General features: G+C 44.6%; 1 protein-coding gene across 1 annotated transcript; it reads right to left on the bottom strand.

The window, feature by feature from the left end:
- Positions 1-292: 292 nt before the first annotated feature.
- On the bottom strand, positions 293-15262 carry LOC138360161 (uncharacterized). Its single transcript, XM_069320105.1, has 4 exons — positions 13856-15262; positions 12228-12415; positions 9589-12058; positions 293-439 (listed from the first exon to the last, which is right to left on the bottom strand). The coding sequence occupies exons 3-4, from the start codon at positions 10819-10821 to the stop codon at positions 293-295; spliced, it is 1380 nt and encodes a 459-aa protein (XP_069176206.1). The 5' UTR covers positions 10822-12058; positions 12228-12415; positions 13856-15262.
- Between the last annotated feature and the right edge of the window lie 199 nt (positions 15263-15461).

Raw genomic sequence — 15461 nt, 5'->3', positions numbered from 1 at the left:
ACTGATAAGGGCCAAAGAATAAACAGGGCCCAAACCTGCACAGCAGTAAATAGAGCTCCCACATAACTGGACACCCTCTGGCCAATACTTTAAACCTTTGTCGCAGAATTGGTCTAACGTTTGCTGCTGATACACGGTATCAAGCAAACCACAGAGACCCAAAAGACAATTGAACACAAGCTCAAGAAATTTGAAAAAACAATATCGTCATCTTCAAGAACGCAGGAGAGAAAAGAGAAAAAAAAAAAAAAAAAAAATATATGCGCGAGTCCAGTACGTCGGAAAGCAAACTTTACGAGTCAATTTCAAGTAAACCTAGATCCTCAACTCCTGTTTCAACTTCCATGGCGTGTTCATCAGACTTCATGGATACCACGGTAATATCAGCAAGTCCCAACAACCTAGAGGACTTAAGATTATGCAATGGAATGTAGAAGGGCTGCACACAAAATTGTAATGCAAAACAGCAACCAAAGGCAAAAACATCCCGATACTACAGCAGAGCTGACTTCGAGCCGGACTAGAACTGAAATTCTCTGGCTTTTTCCTTCCATGGGTCAACGGGTAATCCAGGGGATGTGCAATTGTTGTGAAATCTGACCTAATATCCAAACCCATAACCACCCCATCCGATTGTGGAGCAGGAACGGAGGTAATTTGGAGTATTTATATCGAGCCAAGACAAACTTTAAAAAATCTTAAATGTTTACACGGCTCCACGTGCTGAAATAGATCTCTTATTTAGACACTACTATATCCCACCCTTGGATGTGGGTGGGTTCCAAGAATGAACCCACCCACATCCAAGGAGGTAGATTAGACCCAACCTTAGTTTCAGCCTCCCTGAGAAATGCAGCAACATGGTCAGTTGAGCCCACTCACAAGCGACCACTATGGGGTCCAGATTGATCGTAAGTTAAATCTACCGACCCCACCTCCATCTGAAACCTTTAACTTTGCTTTAGCAAAATGGGACCGATTTCAAAACCATTTCAGAGTGGCATAGAAAATAATATGTTCCCAAAGACATTAAGTCGGGCAGAACAAGATTTTGCTGATGCAATTCAAAGTGCACACAAACGCTATCCCACTGAAAAAAACTATTCAGACACCAAAGATTACCGGTACTATTGCAAACGTGTTAGAACTCAGACTCAACAGCACAATGAAGCTATACAAAAAAAACCCAGCCAAGTGACCATAACAGGACTTTGTGAGGTCAAGGAACATGTGCAGCAAGAGACCAGGCTAATAAACACGAAAGTGGCTAGAATGGTGTTCACATCTGAATGACCTACCTACCTACCTTGAGGTGCTTCCGGGGCTTAGTGTCCCCGCGGCCCGGTCGTCGACCAGGCCTCCTGGTTGCTGGACTGATCAACCAGGCTGTTAGACGCGGCTGCTCGCAGCCTGACGTATGAGTCACAGCCTGGTTGATCAGGTATCCTCTGGAGGTGCTTATCCAGTTCTCTCTTGAACACTGAGGGGTTTGCCAGTTATGCCCCTAATGTGTAGTGGAAGCGTGTTGAACAGTCTCGGGCCTCTGATGTTGATAGAGTTCTCTCTCAGAGTACCTGTTGCACCTCTGCTTTTCAACGGGGGTATTCTGCACATCCTGCCATGTCTTCTGGTCTCATGTGGTGTTATTTCTGTGTGCAGGTTTGGGACCAGCCCCTCCATTATTTTCCACGTGTAAATTATTATGTATCTCTCCCGCCTGCGCTCAAGGGAGTACAGATTTAGGCTCTTTAGTCGGTCCCAGTAATTTAGATGTTTTACTGAGTGGATTCTAGCAGTAAAGGATCTCTGCACGCTCTCTAGGTCAGCAATTTCTCCAGCTTTGAAAGGGGCTGTCATTGTGCAGCAGTACTCCACTCTAGAGAGCACAAGCGTTTTGAAAAGTATCATCATCGGTATAGCATCTCTAGTGTGAAAAGTTCTTGTTATCCAACCTGTCATTTTTCTTGCAGTTGTGACTGCTACTTTATTGTGTTCTTTAAAGGTAAGGTCTTCCAACATGAGTACACCCAGGTCCTTTACATTGCCTTTTCGTTCTATGTTATGATTTGCCTGCGTTTTGTACGTGGTTTCTGTTTTTATATTTTCAATTTTTCCGTAGCGCATGAGCTGAAACTTATCCTCGTTGAATACCATATTATTTTCTGTAGCCCATAGAAAGACCTGATCTACATCTGATTGGAGGTTTGCCGTGTCCTCTATGTTGCCAACTCTCATGAAAATCCTAGTGTCATCTGCAAAGGATGATAGTGCTATAGGTTGTGTTCTGGTCTATGTCCGATATGAGGATGAGAAAAAGTACTGGAGCAAGCACAGTACCCTGGGGGACTGAGCTCTTCACCGTTGATGAGCTGGATTTTATTTTGTTGACTATTACACATTGGGTTCTGTCAGTCAGGAAATTGTAGATCCATCTGCCTATTTTCCCGGTAATTCCTTTTGAACGCATTTTATGTGCAATAACACCATGGTCACATTTATCAAAAGCTTTTGCGAAATCTGTGTAAATTACATCAGCGTTTTGTTTGTCTTCCATAGCATCTAATGCCATATCATAGTGGTCCAGCAACTGCGACAGGCAAGAGCGCCCTGTTCTGAAACCATGTTGTCCGGGGTTATGGAGATGCTGTGATTCCATGTATTTTGTGATCTTACTTCTTAGCACTCTCTCAAAAATTTTTATGATGTGCGATGTTAGTGCTATCGGTCTGTAATTTTTTGCCTCTGCCTTATTTCCTCCTTTATGGAGTGGTGCTATCTCTGCTGTTTTTAGTATGTCAGGGATAACGCCAGTATCTAGGCTTTGTCTCCATAGAATGTGAAGGGCCTACGATAGTTGTTTTTTTACAGTTCTTGATGAATATGGAGTTCCAAGAATCCGGGCCTGGTGCAGAGTGCATAGGCATACTGTTTATGGCTTCTTCAAAATCTAGTGGGGGTCCCTAGTGGGACCCCCACTAGGGGATTTTGATGACAAAATCTAGTGGGGGTATGACCACCATAGAGGTGGCAGCAAATCCACTGGGCCATAGGAAATAAAACACCTAAAAGCCCCACACCTTAAGGATCCGCATCAGAAGCGGAAGTACTGGCAACCAGGAGGCAGAAAGCAGCCAGTACTCAACTTGCAGATGTACTGGCAGTGCAGACCGGAAGAAAGGTGGCACAGAATCTTTACAGCATTTGCAGAATTTTGACACTAATAACCATTACACACTAGACGAGCACAATTGAACTAATACAAACTCCAAGAATACATCCCCGAGATACTACAAAATAACCTATAAAATGATTAGGAACCTCTGCCCAGAGGGAGACGCTGCACACTTTACGTTAATTAATCGAGCCTGGACTTCTAAAACTAAAGCTAGAGCTTTTAATAGAGCAAACGGTACCGATCCCAAAACCCAAAGATTCAGCAAAACCCAGGCCCATTTCTCCAAAGCTGAGCAGCAAAGACAGCCAACAGAATGACACTCGACAGACTTTAGTGGAAAATACCTAAACTGTACCATGGTATGTATGACTATAGACGAGAGGTTGGCTCGGTGGACTGTATTACAACTGTTACCTCACTTTAACGACAGACCAGGAGGGCCGATATTCCTGGACCACGAGAAAGCCTTTGAATTGGCTATTCTCTGCTGCCTTATTTATAAAGAGGTCAAAGTTAACCTGCTCTCCTGGACTAAAAGCTGTCTCAGAAGCAAGACACTTCATGGCACAGTTTCTCAACACAGAAAAAAAAAAGACATGAAAATGATACACCGCAAGGCGGCATTTTTAGCCCCCCCCCCCCCCTTAATCTTTAATTGTTTAATGGAAAAAATAGAGGTTAAAACTCCCACAACACTGCAGGCTGCCAAACTACGCAGACGACTGTCATTATCAGGAAAGGAAGGGACGAGGCGTGCCTTGCACCCAAATGCTTAGACTGCATCACTGAAGAGGCAAAGCAGATTGGTATCAAACTCAACCCCACAAAGACAAAAGCCATGTCCATAATAAAAGCGAAGCCCAACGTGTAGCTCATAGTACAGGGTCAAGCAATTGAATGGGTGATCACTTAGTATATAGGAATAATCATAGACATAAGAATTTTAATGCCGAGGTCACTTTAGAGAACAGCGGCTCAGACAGCAATCTTCAGGTCACTTACCTCCCTCTCTGGAGGAGCCAATCTGCAAATCCTTCGCACATACGATGTACAGGCAGTCAGACCAGTAATCTACTATGCCATACCTTCACTCAAGTATCACACTAATAATTGAAAAAGCTTGAAATTGCTCCAAACAATGCTACGAGAACTGCCCTGGGAGCCCCTATGTGGACTAAACTTTAAACTACACTGGAAACGGGTTTGCCCTCTCTTCAAGAACGAATATCAAAGAACAGCTACGTTTATCAGCAAAATAATTATTTCCCCTGATCCAGTCCCAGTACGGCAGGCCTTTGTAGTTGGACTTTGCCAAAACGGAAACTCTTGGCCTGCCAGAATGGGAAATTTCCTGAACATAATTAAAAAGCACGATTTTTGATAGCGTGATCAATCACACCCAAGTTACACTTGTTCCCCGCCATGGGAGGAGCTACCTTCAAAATAGTAATAAAAGGTCTTCCGATTAAAAAGGAAACCTACAATCCCACAATCCTAAAGCGCATCATAGAGAAGCAAATGTTCAGCATTCCAGTAGCAGGACCCCACCCACAACTTCACAGACGGATCGGTTTACACAATATGAGTGTGCTGGCGCTGCTCTTTGCACGGACAGTAAACAGGCATATTGGAAATCATAAGGACCAGCATCAACCCAATCCGAGCCGTTTGACAAACAGGCATTCGCACATGCGATTGTGTAATGGAATTTCGAGTTTCGTGCAGACTCAAAAGCTGCACTTCAAATATTAGGAAAAAAAGCAGTGGAAAGACTACGTGGAAATAATTACCAACATTTTGTATCTGAGCAGTCACTAAAGGCAAAAGACTCAACATCACCCTAAACTGGATCCCGTCCCATGTGGGAATCCCCTTAAATGAGAAAGCTGATGAAATTGCTAAATTGGCAACACGTCATCCATTGATATAATCCAACCCAGCCTACAGTACATGAAAGACTATCACCAAAAAGCTTATCTCAACAAAGCTTATCTACACCAGAGTAGCAGAATGTTCGCCCTCTGTAATATGTTATCTTCAGAACAACAAGTTAAAAAAATTACATATCCAAAAGGAATCCACAGGTAAATAGCAGTTCGGTTATGTAGATTACGTCTAGGTTACAGATGCAACTGGGAGATTGGTTAACCCCGACAGAGTGCACCGTCTGCCAAACAATCACAAGTGTCACTTTCGCCGCCATCTTGAATGTGAAGCAACCAACGACCTTAGAGGAGCTTTAAGAGTACTCGAATCTTTCCGTAACCACACTGATGCCATCAACACTGCCACTCTTATGGTAAAAAAAAGGCATCCAGCAGCTGGACACCCTCAAATACTGTCAACCCCGCGATAGCAGCCCGACGATTAAATTTTACCACTAACGAGCTATTCATGCCCGTGCCACCTTTTTGGTTGCTTAATCTTCATCAATCAATCGGTAGAATTGCGAATGTACTCCCAACACCTGTTGTACCTGATGACCTTCCTGCTGCCACAACTGCTACCATACCCTCCGCCCTGGTCGCAAGTCTCACTGCCTTCACTTCCACTCTACAGACTACCACCAGATCGACCACGAAAACTATAACAGACTAGAACCACCCAAGGCCCGGGTGGCACAAACAGTATTTCCTTCTCCAGTTCCCAACACTCCTACCATCACTATCTCGGCAGTAATGCCAGCAGACGTGCCGTTTACAAAGTCTAACAGCACCACCAATGCTCCTGAAATAGCTTCTACCACTAATCCACGACACCCGAGCCTACCTCAGGCTGCGGGATTAAAGACACCAACTACGTATGTTACAGACTCTTCAGACTAGGAAATTTTAGGAGTCTTTCGCCACACCACAAATATCACACCTACTTGATACAAGATGACCTCGAAGAGGTCACCTCACCAAACTTCAACGACAGCACTGATCAGCCAAAGTCTCAGGCAAACAGAAAACTGAAAACCTGGAGGGCTATACTAACCCACCAGCTCCATAATTGGTACCGCTAGCCCTTCGGGGCTGAAATTCACAATGAAAACCCAAATACATCCCCCAGATCTTTAGTATCAGTTACTGATCCAGATAATGGATCTGGAAGAGCTTATACTTAGGCTCTCCATAGCCCATTCTACTTTGAACTTTTCCTTTAAGTAGCCGACTCTTGGCAATAACAAAATACTGTTACTTATCCGATCGACACTGATGAGCACGAACCGCCCAGTGAAAAGTAGAGTGACTAGATAGCCAGAAAACACTGCCCATTATAAAAGTCTCACTTTCCAACCTCCTTCCAATCCTAGAACAAAAGGGGAAAGTATCCTAAAGTGTACAGGTTACGGCAGTGAGCGAGACAAGCTGGGTGTGTGCAAGCCTGCACGTCTTGTACCCACCGTTTTATCGAGCAATAAAACCCACTGGCTCTCGGCCGAGCAGGGTTATTGGAAAAACCAAACTAGTCAATAGGTAAACCCCAAGTGGCGGCAGCTCAAGGAGGGAGAGGAAAGGGTCTATACATGTCCACTACACATGGCTCCCACGTTTAAAATTTGATCCAATTATTAAAGAAAACAGTCTTGTCAATATTTAGATTGAGACTTAAAAAAAATTCAAATGAAGGAATAGAAACGGCAGGATTAGAGAACATTTTACCAATATTTATCTTAAGTAGCTGTATTTTAACTAATACTCTAATCGTTTGATTACAAACCGTACGACTCTTGCTTCATGAAGCAGCGATTGCAAATCCAACCATTTTATTCCCATAAAACCATTAGAACAATAACCAACTAGGACCTTTGTGGTTTGAAGAAGGCTAGGCGGAAGGAGGGTGCTGGGCAGGTGGGTCTTCATCACTCTCGGAGCAGGTAGAGCCTCGCTAATCTGCAGAAACACTCCGTCTTCTACCTTCTTGCCTGGACACATTTGACGAAACATTTCTGTGAACTGCTGAGGATTCTCAACAGTGCTTCTGATGGTCTTGCTGTCAATCATCATGTCAAAACTGGAAATGTTTTGTTGTTGTTGTTGTTGTTGTTATTACTACACCTACCCAGAGCTGAAATACTTAAATTTAATCGCTTTAGAATAAATACATTTGAGTTTATTCTTAAATCACCAATTATGCAATAAGTTCTAGCAATACATTTCTTTATATAAACCCATCCAGAAGCACAAATACAGGATCCTTCATATATTGCAACCGATATATGAATGGTTCTTTGCTAATCTCTCATGTTGCACCCGACAGTTAACACAAGACTTCACATATTCAAGCACACATTAACATCACGTGCACAAACGTGTGGTAATCATGAGGTAATAAAGAAATTTAAGCCAAACACTTATTGTCACAAAACTATCACCATCTTAAAACAATATTATGCTTCACGTTACAAATTTTATATGACCTATACCCAGAGCCTGTATTCTGTCACAGGATATCAGTCCCTAACTACTTATTGTGTCCAACCTAATCTCTGGTTAAAGAGTTACAAAAACCATGTGCACCATAGTACAAAGATTGACGTTCTAAGCAATTAGGTAGAACTTTGTACTACTGTCCGGAAACATTTAAAAACTTATTCCAATGCCTAGTATAACATTTACTTTATTAAACCTCCGATTGCACGTAAGAGACCTAGGAAAGGTTAGGTTAATTTGTCTTTGCAAATACAGTGGAAAAGTTAATTTATCGAAATTCAATAGTATTGATCCCTACTTTTCTAATTAGGTTGTACATCTGCACGTACTATTGTCATCCTTCGTCCCAATACAGGGGGACGGGTTTAATTGTCAGAGGTCCCATTTCCTGAAAACAACAATGTAGTGTGCAAGTGAACAATTAATTTAGGACAGTTTAGCATCAATGCTAAACTGAATTATCCAACACTGACAAAGAGAACCAATCACCAGAGTCGGACATGATAATTTTGCTTACACACACAAGACCAAGTGTTATAAATATTTACCCAAGACCTCCGAAGCGATTGCTTCACATGCATGACCTATTTTATGTAACTACAGTATTGAGCCAAAGTATTTGGGCCAATCATGAAGATTGGTCCAAATACCAATTTGGTAAATATACCAAAAATTGAAGTCATTAAAGCCTTCATGAAATGCTTTAGTGACTTCATAAATGCATTTAACCGTAAAGCCAGGGTAAGCATCCCAACCAGTATTAATATTGCAAGAAATTTATGACATTTATTTCCTGCAACCACTAGTATTTAGTCTGCCAGCCCCCCCCCTTCCCCCTCGTGTCCACGGAACATTTATAAAAGGTGGCATCTCCCCTCGCCCAGCACCGCCTCAAACACTCTTTATGACGAATTTACAATTCCCATCCCTCTTTTTGCAACTAATAAATCAAGCTGGGGCGAGGCTTTATTACAGACAAGTACAAACGCTCACAAAAATGTATCTTGACCTGTCTAGGGAGCCGGTCGGCCGAGCAGACAGCACGCTGGACTTGTGATCCTGTGGTCTTGGGTGCGATCCCAGGCGCCGGCGAGAAACAATGGGCAGAGTTTTGTTCTCCCTATGCCCCTGTTACCCAGCAGTAAAATGGGTACCTGGGTTTTAGTCAGCTGTCACGGGCCGCTTCCTGGGGTTGGAGGCCTGGTCGAGGACCGGGCCGCGGGGACACTAAAGCCCCGAAATCATCTCAAGATAACCTTCCCAAGTGCTATATAGTCTTAATGGATTTGCGCTTTCCCCAGATAATCCCCCCCCCCCCCTCAAAAAAGAAATTGTTTGCTAGCACTAATCTGAACAACCAACCACTGAACAACCCATCTTTTGTATTCTACCAACGTAAAGTACAAACACAGGAAACTTTTTTTTATTTTTTATTTTTATTTTTACATGCAAGCATGCGTATAATGTACAATAAAAACAGAACAAATATAACATAGAACAAAAGTACAAAGCACACACACGTACAATGACAAAGGAACAAATCAAGAGAAGACCAGCCAGAAGGGCTCACCACAAAACAAAAATGCATATACAAACATAACACAAATATAAACACAGCGTAATACAAACATAAGGGAAACAGAGAGGCGAGAAACATACAAAACAAGTCTGCTAATACCTCACACACATAATGCACACAAAGAGCACACCCCAACAGCCTGAAGGGCACACAAGATGACAAACAAGGGCACACGACATCCACAACCGAACACACAAACGCATAGGAACCGCACACCCCCCCCCCCCACTAGCCATACAAGAAGACCCACAATACAAACCGGAGCACGCAGGAACCGGGAAACAATACCCACCCCACCCACTCACATACACACCCCACAACCAGGCAACACAAAATACATAGAAATCACTTGCGTGAGAAATGTACTTCTCCGGGAAAAGATCATGAGGATATTTCGCCTTGTAAGCTTCCCAGACTAGATCTTCAAGGTCGGTGGGGTTTGTGATCCCCCGCTCTCGAGCGGGTATCATAAACTCGGGAACATCTATATCTGGCGGCATCGGCCAATACCTAAGGTCACTGACGCAAGTCGCATAACGAGGCTGGGGAGCGCCAACCACGCCCTTCGAGGAAGCAGATGACACCGGAGAAGCGGACGAGGGCCGCCGAGCCTGCCACGCCTTCTTCATCGGAGCAGGTGCCGGACGCTGAGACGATAGCACTTCCACGGATACCGCAGGAGACACGGAAGGGACTGCAGGAAACGGAAGAGGCGGCAAGACCGCTGCCGAGGAAGGGGCCACAGAACATCCAGAGCGAGCATCCTTTCTCAACATCACTACCAGGCCACCCCACTCACCACCAACTACAGCAGGGGGAACCACCGCCCACGAAGAACCGGAGCCATCCGACGCAGGCAACGCACCTGAAGCAGGACCCTCTGACAACGGACCAGAAGTTGAGGCCAAAACGCCGGCACCGGCATCCTCAGGCAAGTGTACCTCCGCCACCACTGTAGTGTGCACCACATCCGGAGCCACTCCACCGTCAACGGAAGGACGACACTCGTCGAATTCGCCAACATCAGCCCACGCAGAAGAACGCCGGGAACGCTTAGGCTCGGGCCGCACATCATCAGACCCGAAGGCAGACTCAGCGACCCGCGCAGCACCAACCGAGCGAACCGACGCACGCCGCAGCACGGCAGCCTCCTCAACCACACGGGGCACCAGGCCAGGCACAGGAGGGAATGCCGGAACCACTTCAGCTCCCAGCACAGCCGGAACAGACGGCGAGGGCGCAGGGACCGGGACAGACACAGCAGAGGAAGAACTGGAAGACGAGGGGTCCGAGCAAACGGCAGGCGGAAGAGGCTCAGGGACACCAGCTGGAGCACTAGGCGAGGACCCAACCTCCGGAGGAGATGCGGCAACAACAGGGGGCGCAACAGGCGGAGCAACAGCTGCTACAGAGGGCACCTCCTCAGCCGAAGAGACGTCCATACCCACCGAATCATCCCCCACAGGAAGGGGCGGAAAATCCTCCTCACTGAAGAGATTCACTGGTACAACAGCAGGCGCAGAACAGTCAGCAGCCTGATGGCCCAAAAGACCACAACGATAACACGTCCGCGGCTGACGGGCGTAAAACACCCGAACGTTGTACCCCATAAGGCGCACAGAGGACGGAATATCCGCCCGGAGTCTCATGCCCAGGGTGCGAATGTTAGACCTCACACCCTTAAGAGGACTAGAAGACACCACGTTCACTCTCACACTAACAACTGCGCCAAACCGGCCGAAATACCGCCGTAGCAGAGCCTCTTTAAACTCCAAGGGAGCCCCATGCACACTGATGTAAGTAAGTGCACCACTCCTATCCGAGAGGGTGACAATGCCCGCACCATCCGGCAGGGGCAGTGTCCGCCCCTCGTATCGCCGGAGAAAATCGCGATACGCCACCTCCTCTGCAAACTTCACAATTGCCCTACGGGCCGTTAGCAACTCGACCCCATAAATCGCAAACACAGGGACAGAGCATTTCACAAGCCAGGGCAATCTCTGGGTAACCAGCCCGCACAGAGAACTCTAGTCCCACAGACTGAGCCCGGACGACAGGGGGTAGAGGGACCCCCATCGTAACGCCACGTCAGCACAGGCGAGCAGACACACACCCGCCCTCAACCAGCTGAAACGGGCAAACAACACAAACTGCTGGAGCGCCGATTCAACACGTCCGCCCCGTACCGAAGCTAGGGCCAGACTCCCACGCTCACAAACACAGGAAATGGTAAAAGGAATAATACTTCACACAGTCATTAACAGATCTTATCTCAAGCAGCCAAAATTGCCACATCATTTTATCCACATCCGGTGCCGTGTTAAGCAGGAGTAACCGTTTTATGAAATGTAATAGAGAAAAAAAAATATAAAAAAAAAGTCTTGGCAAAATTTTTATTTTCTGCCAAGATAAAATGGTTAAGAATATTTATGAATACTATTTTAAAGAACTTTTGCAAGATCTTCGCTAATATTACATGGTCTTCAAAATTAAAGGGGACTATTCTAAGGTACGTCTGCAAATTAGCGAATTTACTGCAGCTTGCTGAACTACCATTCCGAAAAAGTCTTCCATAAATGCGATCTAAACCGGAGCTCATTTAGAACTAAGCAGCTAAACACTAATTAAATCTTTCAACCACACCTACCGATTTATTAGGAGCAATCAGACTATACAGTAATTATAGCCCTAGTCCCGGGCGTTACCAAGACAATCACACTGATAAACCAAGAATGTGTCATACTGTATATGCGGTGCTCTGATGAAGATGGGCAGGTTGCCCCTCTGGTTCAGGTCGAGGTTGTGAAGCATCGTCCACACCAACTCCAACATCTAGGTCGTCCCAGACCTGGGCATTCCCATCACAAGTACGTCACCTTCAGTGAACTGAAGAGAACATTATTGTAGTATACATTATAGAGAACATACAAGTGTATACATTTTACACCCACATATATATCAGGGGAGAGTGATCTGGGCACCGTTCACCCACCACCCTCCCGACCAAGTACATTACCCATATTCAAGTATCAAAGTAACAATAGACATATTACACCTTGTAGTTGTAGATGTCGTCAGCATATTTGGTGAAGAGCGTCGGGTAGAGCCAGCCTCCGGGCCTGAGGCGGACCATACCTTTGTTGTAGAGCGTCTGTTCCTGCTCCATCCTGACCAGCCATTCCTCGGTCATGTCCTCCACCTCGTGACCACTAGCCAGCTTCGAAGTCATCTTCCTAGGTACAACTACACGGGTCGTTATGGCAGTCAAGTTATGAAAATACCTGGTCTATGTCAGGCATTACAGTGATAGGTAAAGTGTCAGTACTTTAATAAACGTGTTTACAATTTGATGGAGAGGATGATTATTTGTGGATGCGTGACATGGCCCCAGGTCAGGGCTGTGTCGGCCGATGACCTGTTATGTGACGCCAGGGATGGCGGGTGGGGATATGACAATATTAGTTGGTAAGGGTATTAGGTGAAGAATGTTATGAAAGATGGGTAGAGTATGTGGATCGGGGAGGGTGGGGGAGGTGTCGAAGCTTAACCAGTTCCTGCACTTCTATTCAAATTATATAAATCGACAATACAACTATACTCAAAAACTACAATTAAAGTAGTTATTTCAAACAGAAAAATTAATGTTCTTAAAATAGGGAATGGAGCGTAACTAGCGCCACCAGTCATCGCTCATTGGGTGGGGATGTTTGGGCAGATAGAAATCTAACAGTTACCAGACCTACCACACCACACACTGAACTATGCAACACCTGCCTCTGCAAGAATCAGAAGCACAGTATAATCTGTAATGCCGTGCAAGTTAATACTGGAATCCGAAAAACTTAATTTAGATCCAATAGATATACAAATACCACACTTGTCATTAGGTGTATATGTAACTTTACTAAGCGTGCCAAAACCTGACGGGAAAAACTCCGCCTACTTACAACTACACAGACGTTATATTACCTTCACAACACTAAGTTCACCTACAATGACAAGCCGACCGACTATGAACGTGGTGGTATATATTTTAAATACACACAAGTCGCATTATCAAGAACTGGCCTAATGGTCAGCGATAAATCCAGACATCAATGTATATTTAAATAGTACAAACTCCCTGCCATTGGCGGGGCGCGTTACCAGCAATTACTTTGTCGTTTCAACGCTGCGTTATTGAAAGGTCAGCACAGAAGCCAACTTAACCCATAATAGAGATGGACCAAAATTACATTCACCAGATTAAATGTGGCATCCACTGTACTGTTATGCCATTCCTGCAAGACACCAAACACCAACGAGTTGCTCAATAAAGAAAGATCACTTGGCAAGGAAGGCGGTATTTACAGCGTGCATAGACCGCGAGAAGCAGTACCAGCTGTTCGGCTCGTACATTCCCTCCAACATTATATTTCCTCCATACAGCGTCGGCAAATAATTACAACCATTTTAATATTTATCTACTTATACTGCACAATTACACCAATCACAGTGTCTTTTCACAAATAGAATGTGAATACACTCTGCTCACTCCAAGAGAACTACTGCATTTGGCAACTACTATATCTACACAAAGTTATTAAAGCAGTTGGTTATACAGTCCCCAAATTATTTTCACAGTTTAACTATAGTCTTCCCTGAAGAATATTCATTTAAATACGTCAACACACTTCAGCTCACGTTGTGACACTGAAGGTGGGAGGAGCAGCAACACAACAGCTCACAACAACACAACACATATGACCGGCCATTGGCTGAGGCTCCACCAAATTCAACACCCCAGTGTTACCAACTCGGCTAATTAAGTACTCGCATCCATCTAGTGATACCAATTCAGTGTAAAAATTAATGCTTAGGCTATCATTTTAAAGATAATAAAAAAACAACTGTAAGTGGACATAGAGAAAAATGAGGCACAAAAATTTATGTTAAAGAAGAACAGTAGAATGCTTCGTTAAAATAATTGTGAACATTAATTCCGGTTGTTTCCAAAAATCTCGCCCGTTCTCACGCTTGAACAAACGTTTAAATTAAAGGGGTTTACTCCACAATAAGTGTAAAAACCTTGGGCCAGATTCACGAAAGTACTTACGCAAGCACTTACGAACCTGTACATCTTTTCTCAATCTTTGGCGGATTTGTTTACAATTATTAAACAGTTAATGAGCTCCGAAGCACCAGGAGGCTGTTTATAACAATAACAACAGTTGATTGGCAAGTTTTCATGCTTGTAAACTTTTTATTAAATGTAACCAAAGCCGTCAAAGATTGAGGAAAGATGTACACGTTCGTAAGTATTTGCGTAAGTGCTTTCGTGAATCTGGCCCCTTAACTGTAGAGGACAATGACCTGTAATTGGAGGAGGCATTTTGGTGGCTGGTATCCATAGTGTGGAGGTCACTGGTCATTACGGGTGAGAGCGAGGGAACTGAACAGCGATCTCACCAAAACCTGACCTAACAATTAATGAATCTTTACATGTGCACTATGGAAGGAAGCGTAAACATTAACATGCTTTATAGAGAATACAAGCGTGTAAATGTGTAGGTTTTCTCCTCTTAAACAGCATCAGCATCAATAGCTAAGATGACAAAGTGAAGGTTTTCTAAGTTAGACAAACGAGCATCGACCAGTTTTTGTCTATCGTCAGCAGAGAACGATAGCAGTGATATCCTGGATCCGGATTCACAAAGCAGTTACGCAAGTACTTACGAACGTGTACATCTTTCCTCAATCTTTGACGGCTTTGGTTACATTTATTAAACAGTTTACATGCATGAACATTTCCCAATCAACTGTTGTTATTGTTATAAACAGTATCCTGGCGCCTCGGAGCTCATTAACTGTTTAATAATTGTAAACAAACCCGTCAAAGATTGACAAAAGATGGACAGGTTCGTAAATGCTTGCGTAACTGCTTCGTGAATCTGGCCCCCAGACTGATAGACAACACCCACTAAAATCAACATGGTTACTTATTTATAGTCGGCACCTTACCCAGGGATGTGGTACAGTCATTAGTCGGCACCTTACCCAGGGATGTGGTACAGTCATTAGTCGGCACCTTACCCAGGGATGTGGTACAGTCATTGGTCGGCACCTTACCCAGGGATGTGGTACAGTCATTGGTCGGCACCTTACCCAGGGATGTGGTACAGTCATTGGTCGGCACCTTACCCAGGGATGTGGTACAGTCATTGGTCGGCACCTTACCCAGGGATGTGGTACAGTCATTGGTCGGCACCTTACCCAGGGATGTGGTACAGTCATTGGTCGGCACCTTACC

Source organism: Procambarus clarkii, unplaced genomic scaffold, assembly GCF_040958095.1.
Source record: "Procambarus clarkii isolate CNS0578487 unplaced genomic scaffold, FALCON_Pclarkii_2.0 HiC_scaffold_98, whole genome shotgun sequence".
In the NCBI taxonomy this organism is placed as follows: Eukaryota; Metazoa; Arthropoda; class Malacostraca; order Decapoda; family Cambaridae; genus Procambarus; species Procambarus clarkii.
Note: the sequence above shows the minus strand (reverse complement) of the source record. Positions and strands in the feature narration are given on the sequence as shown.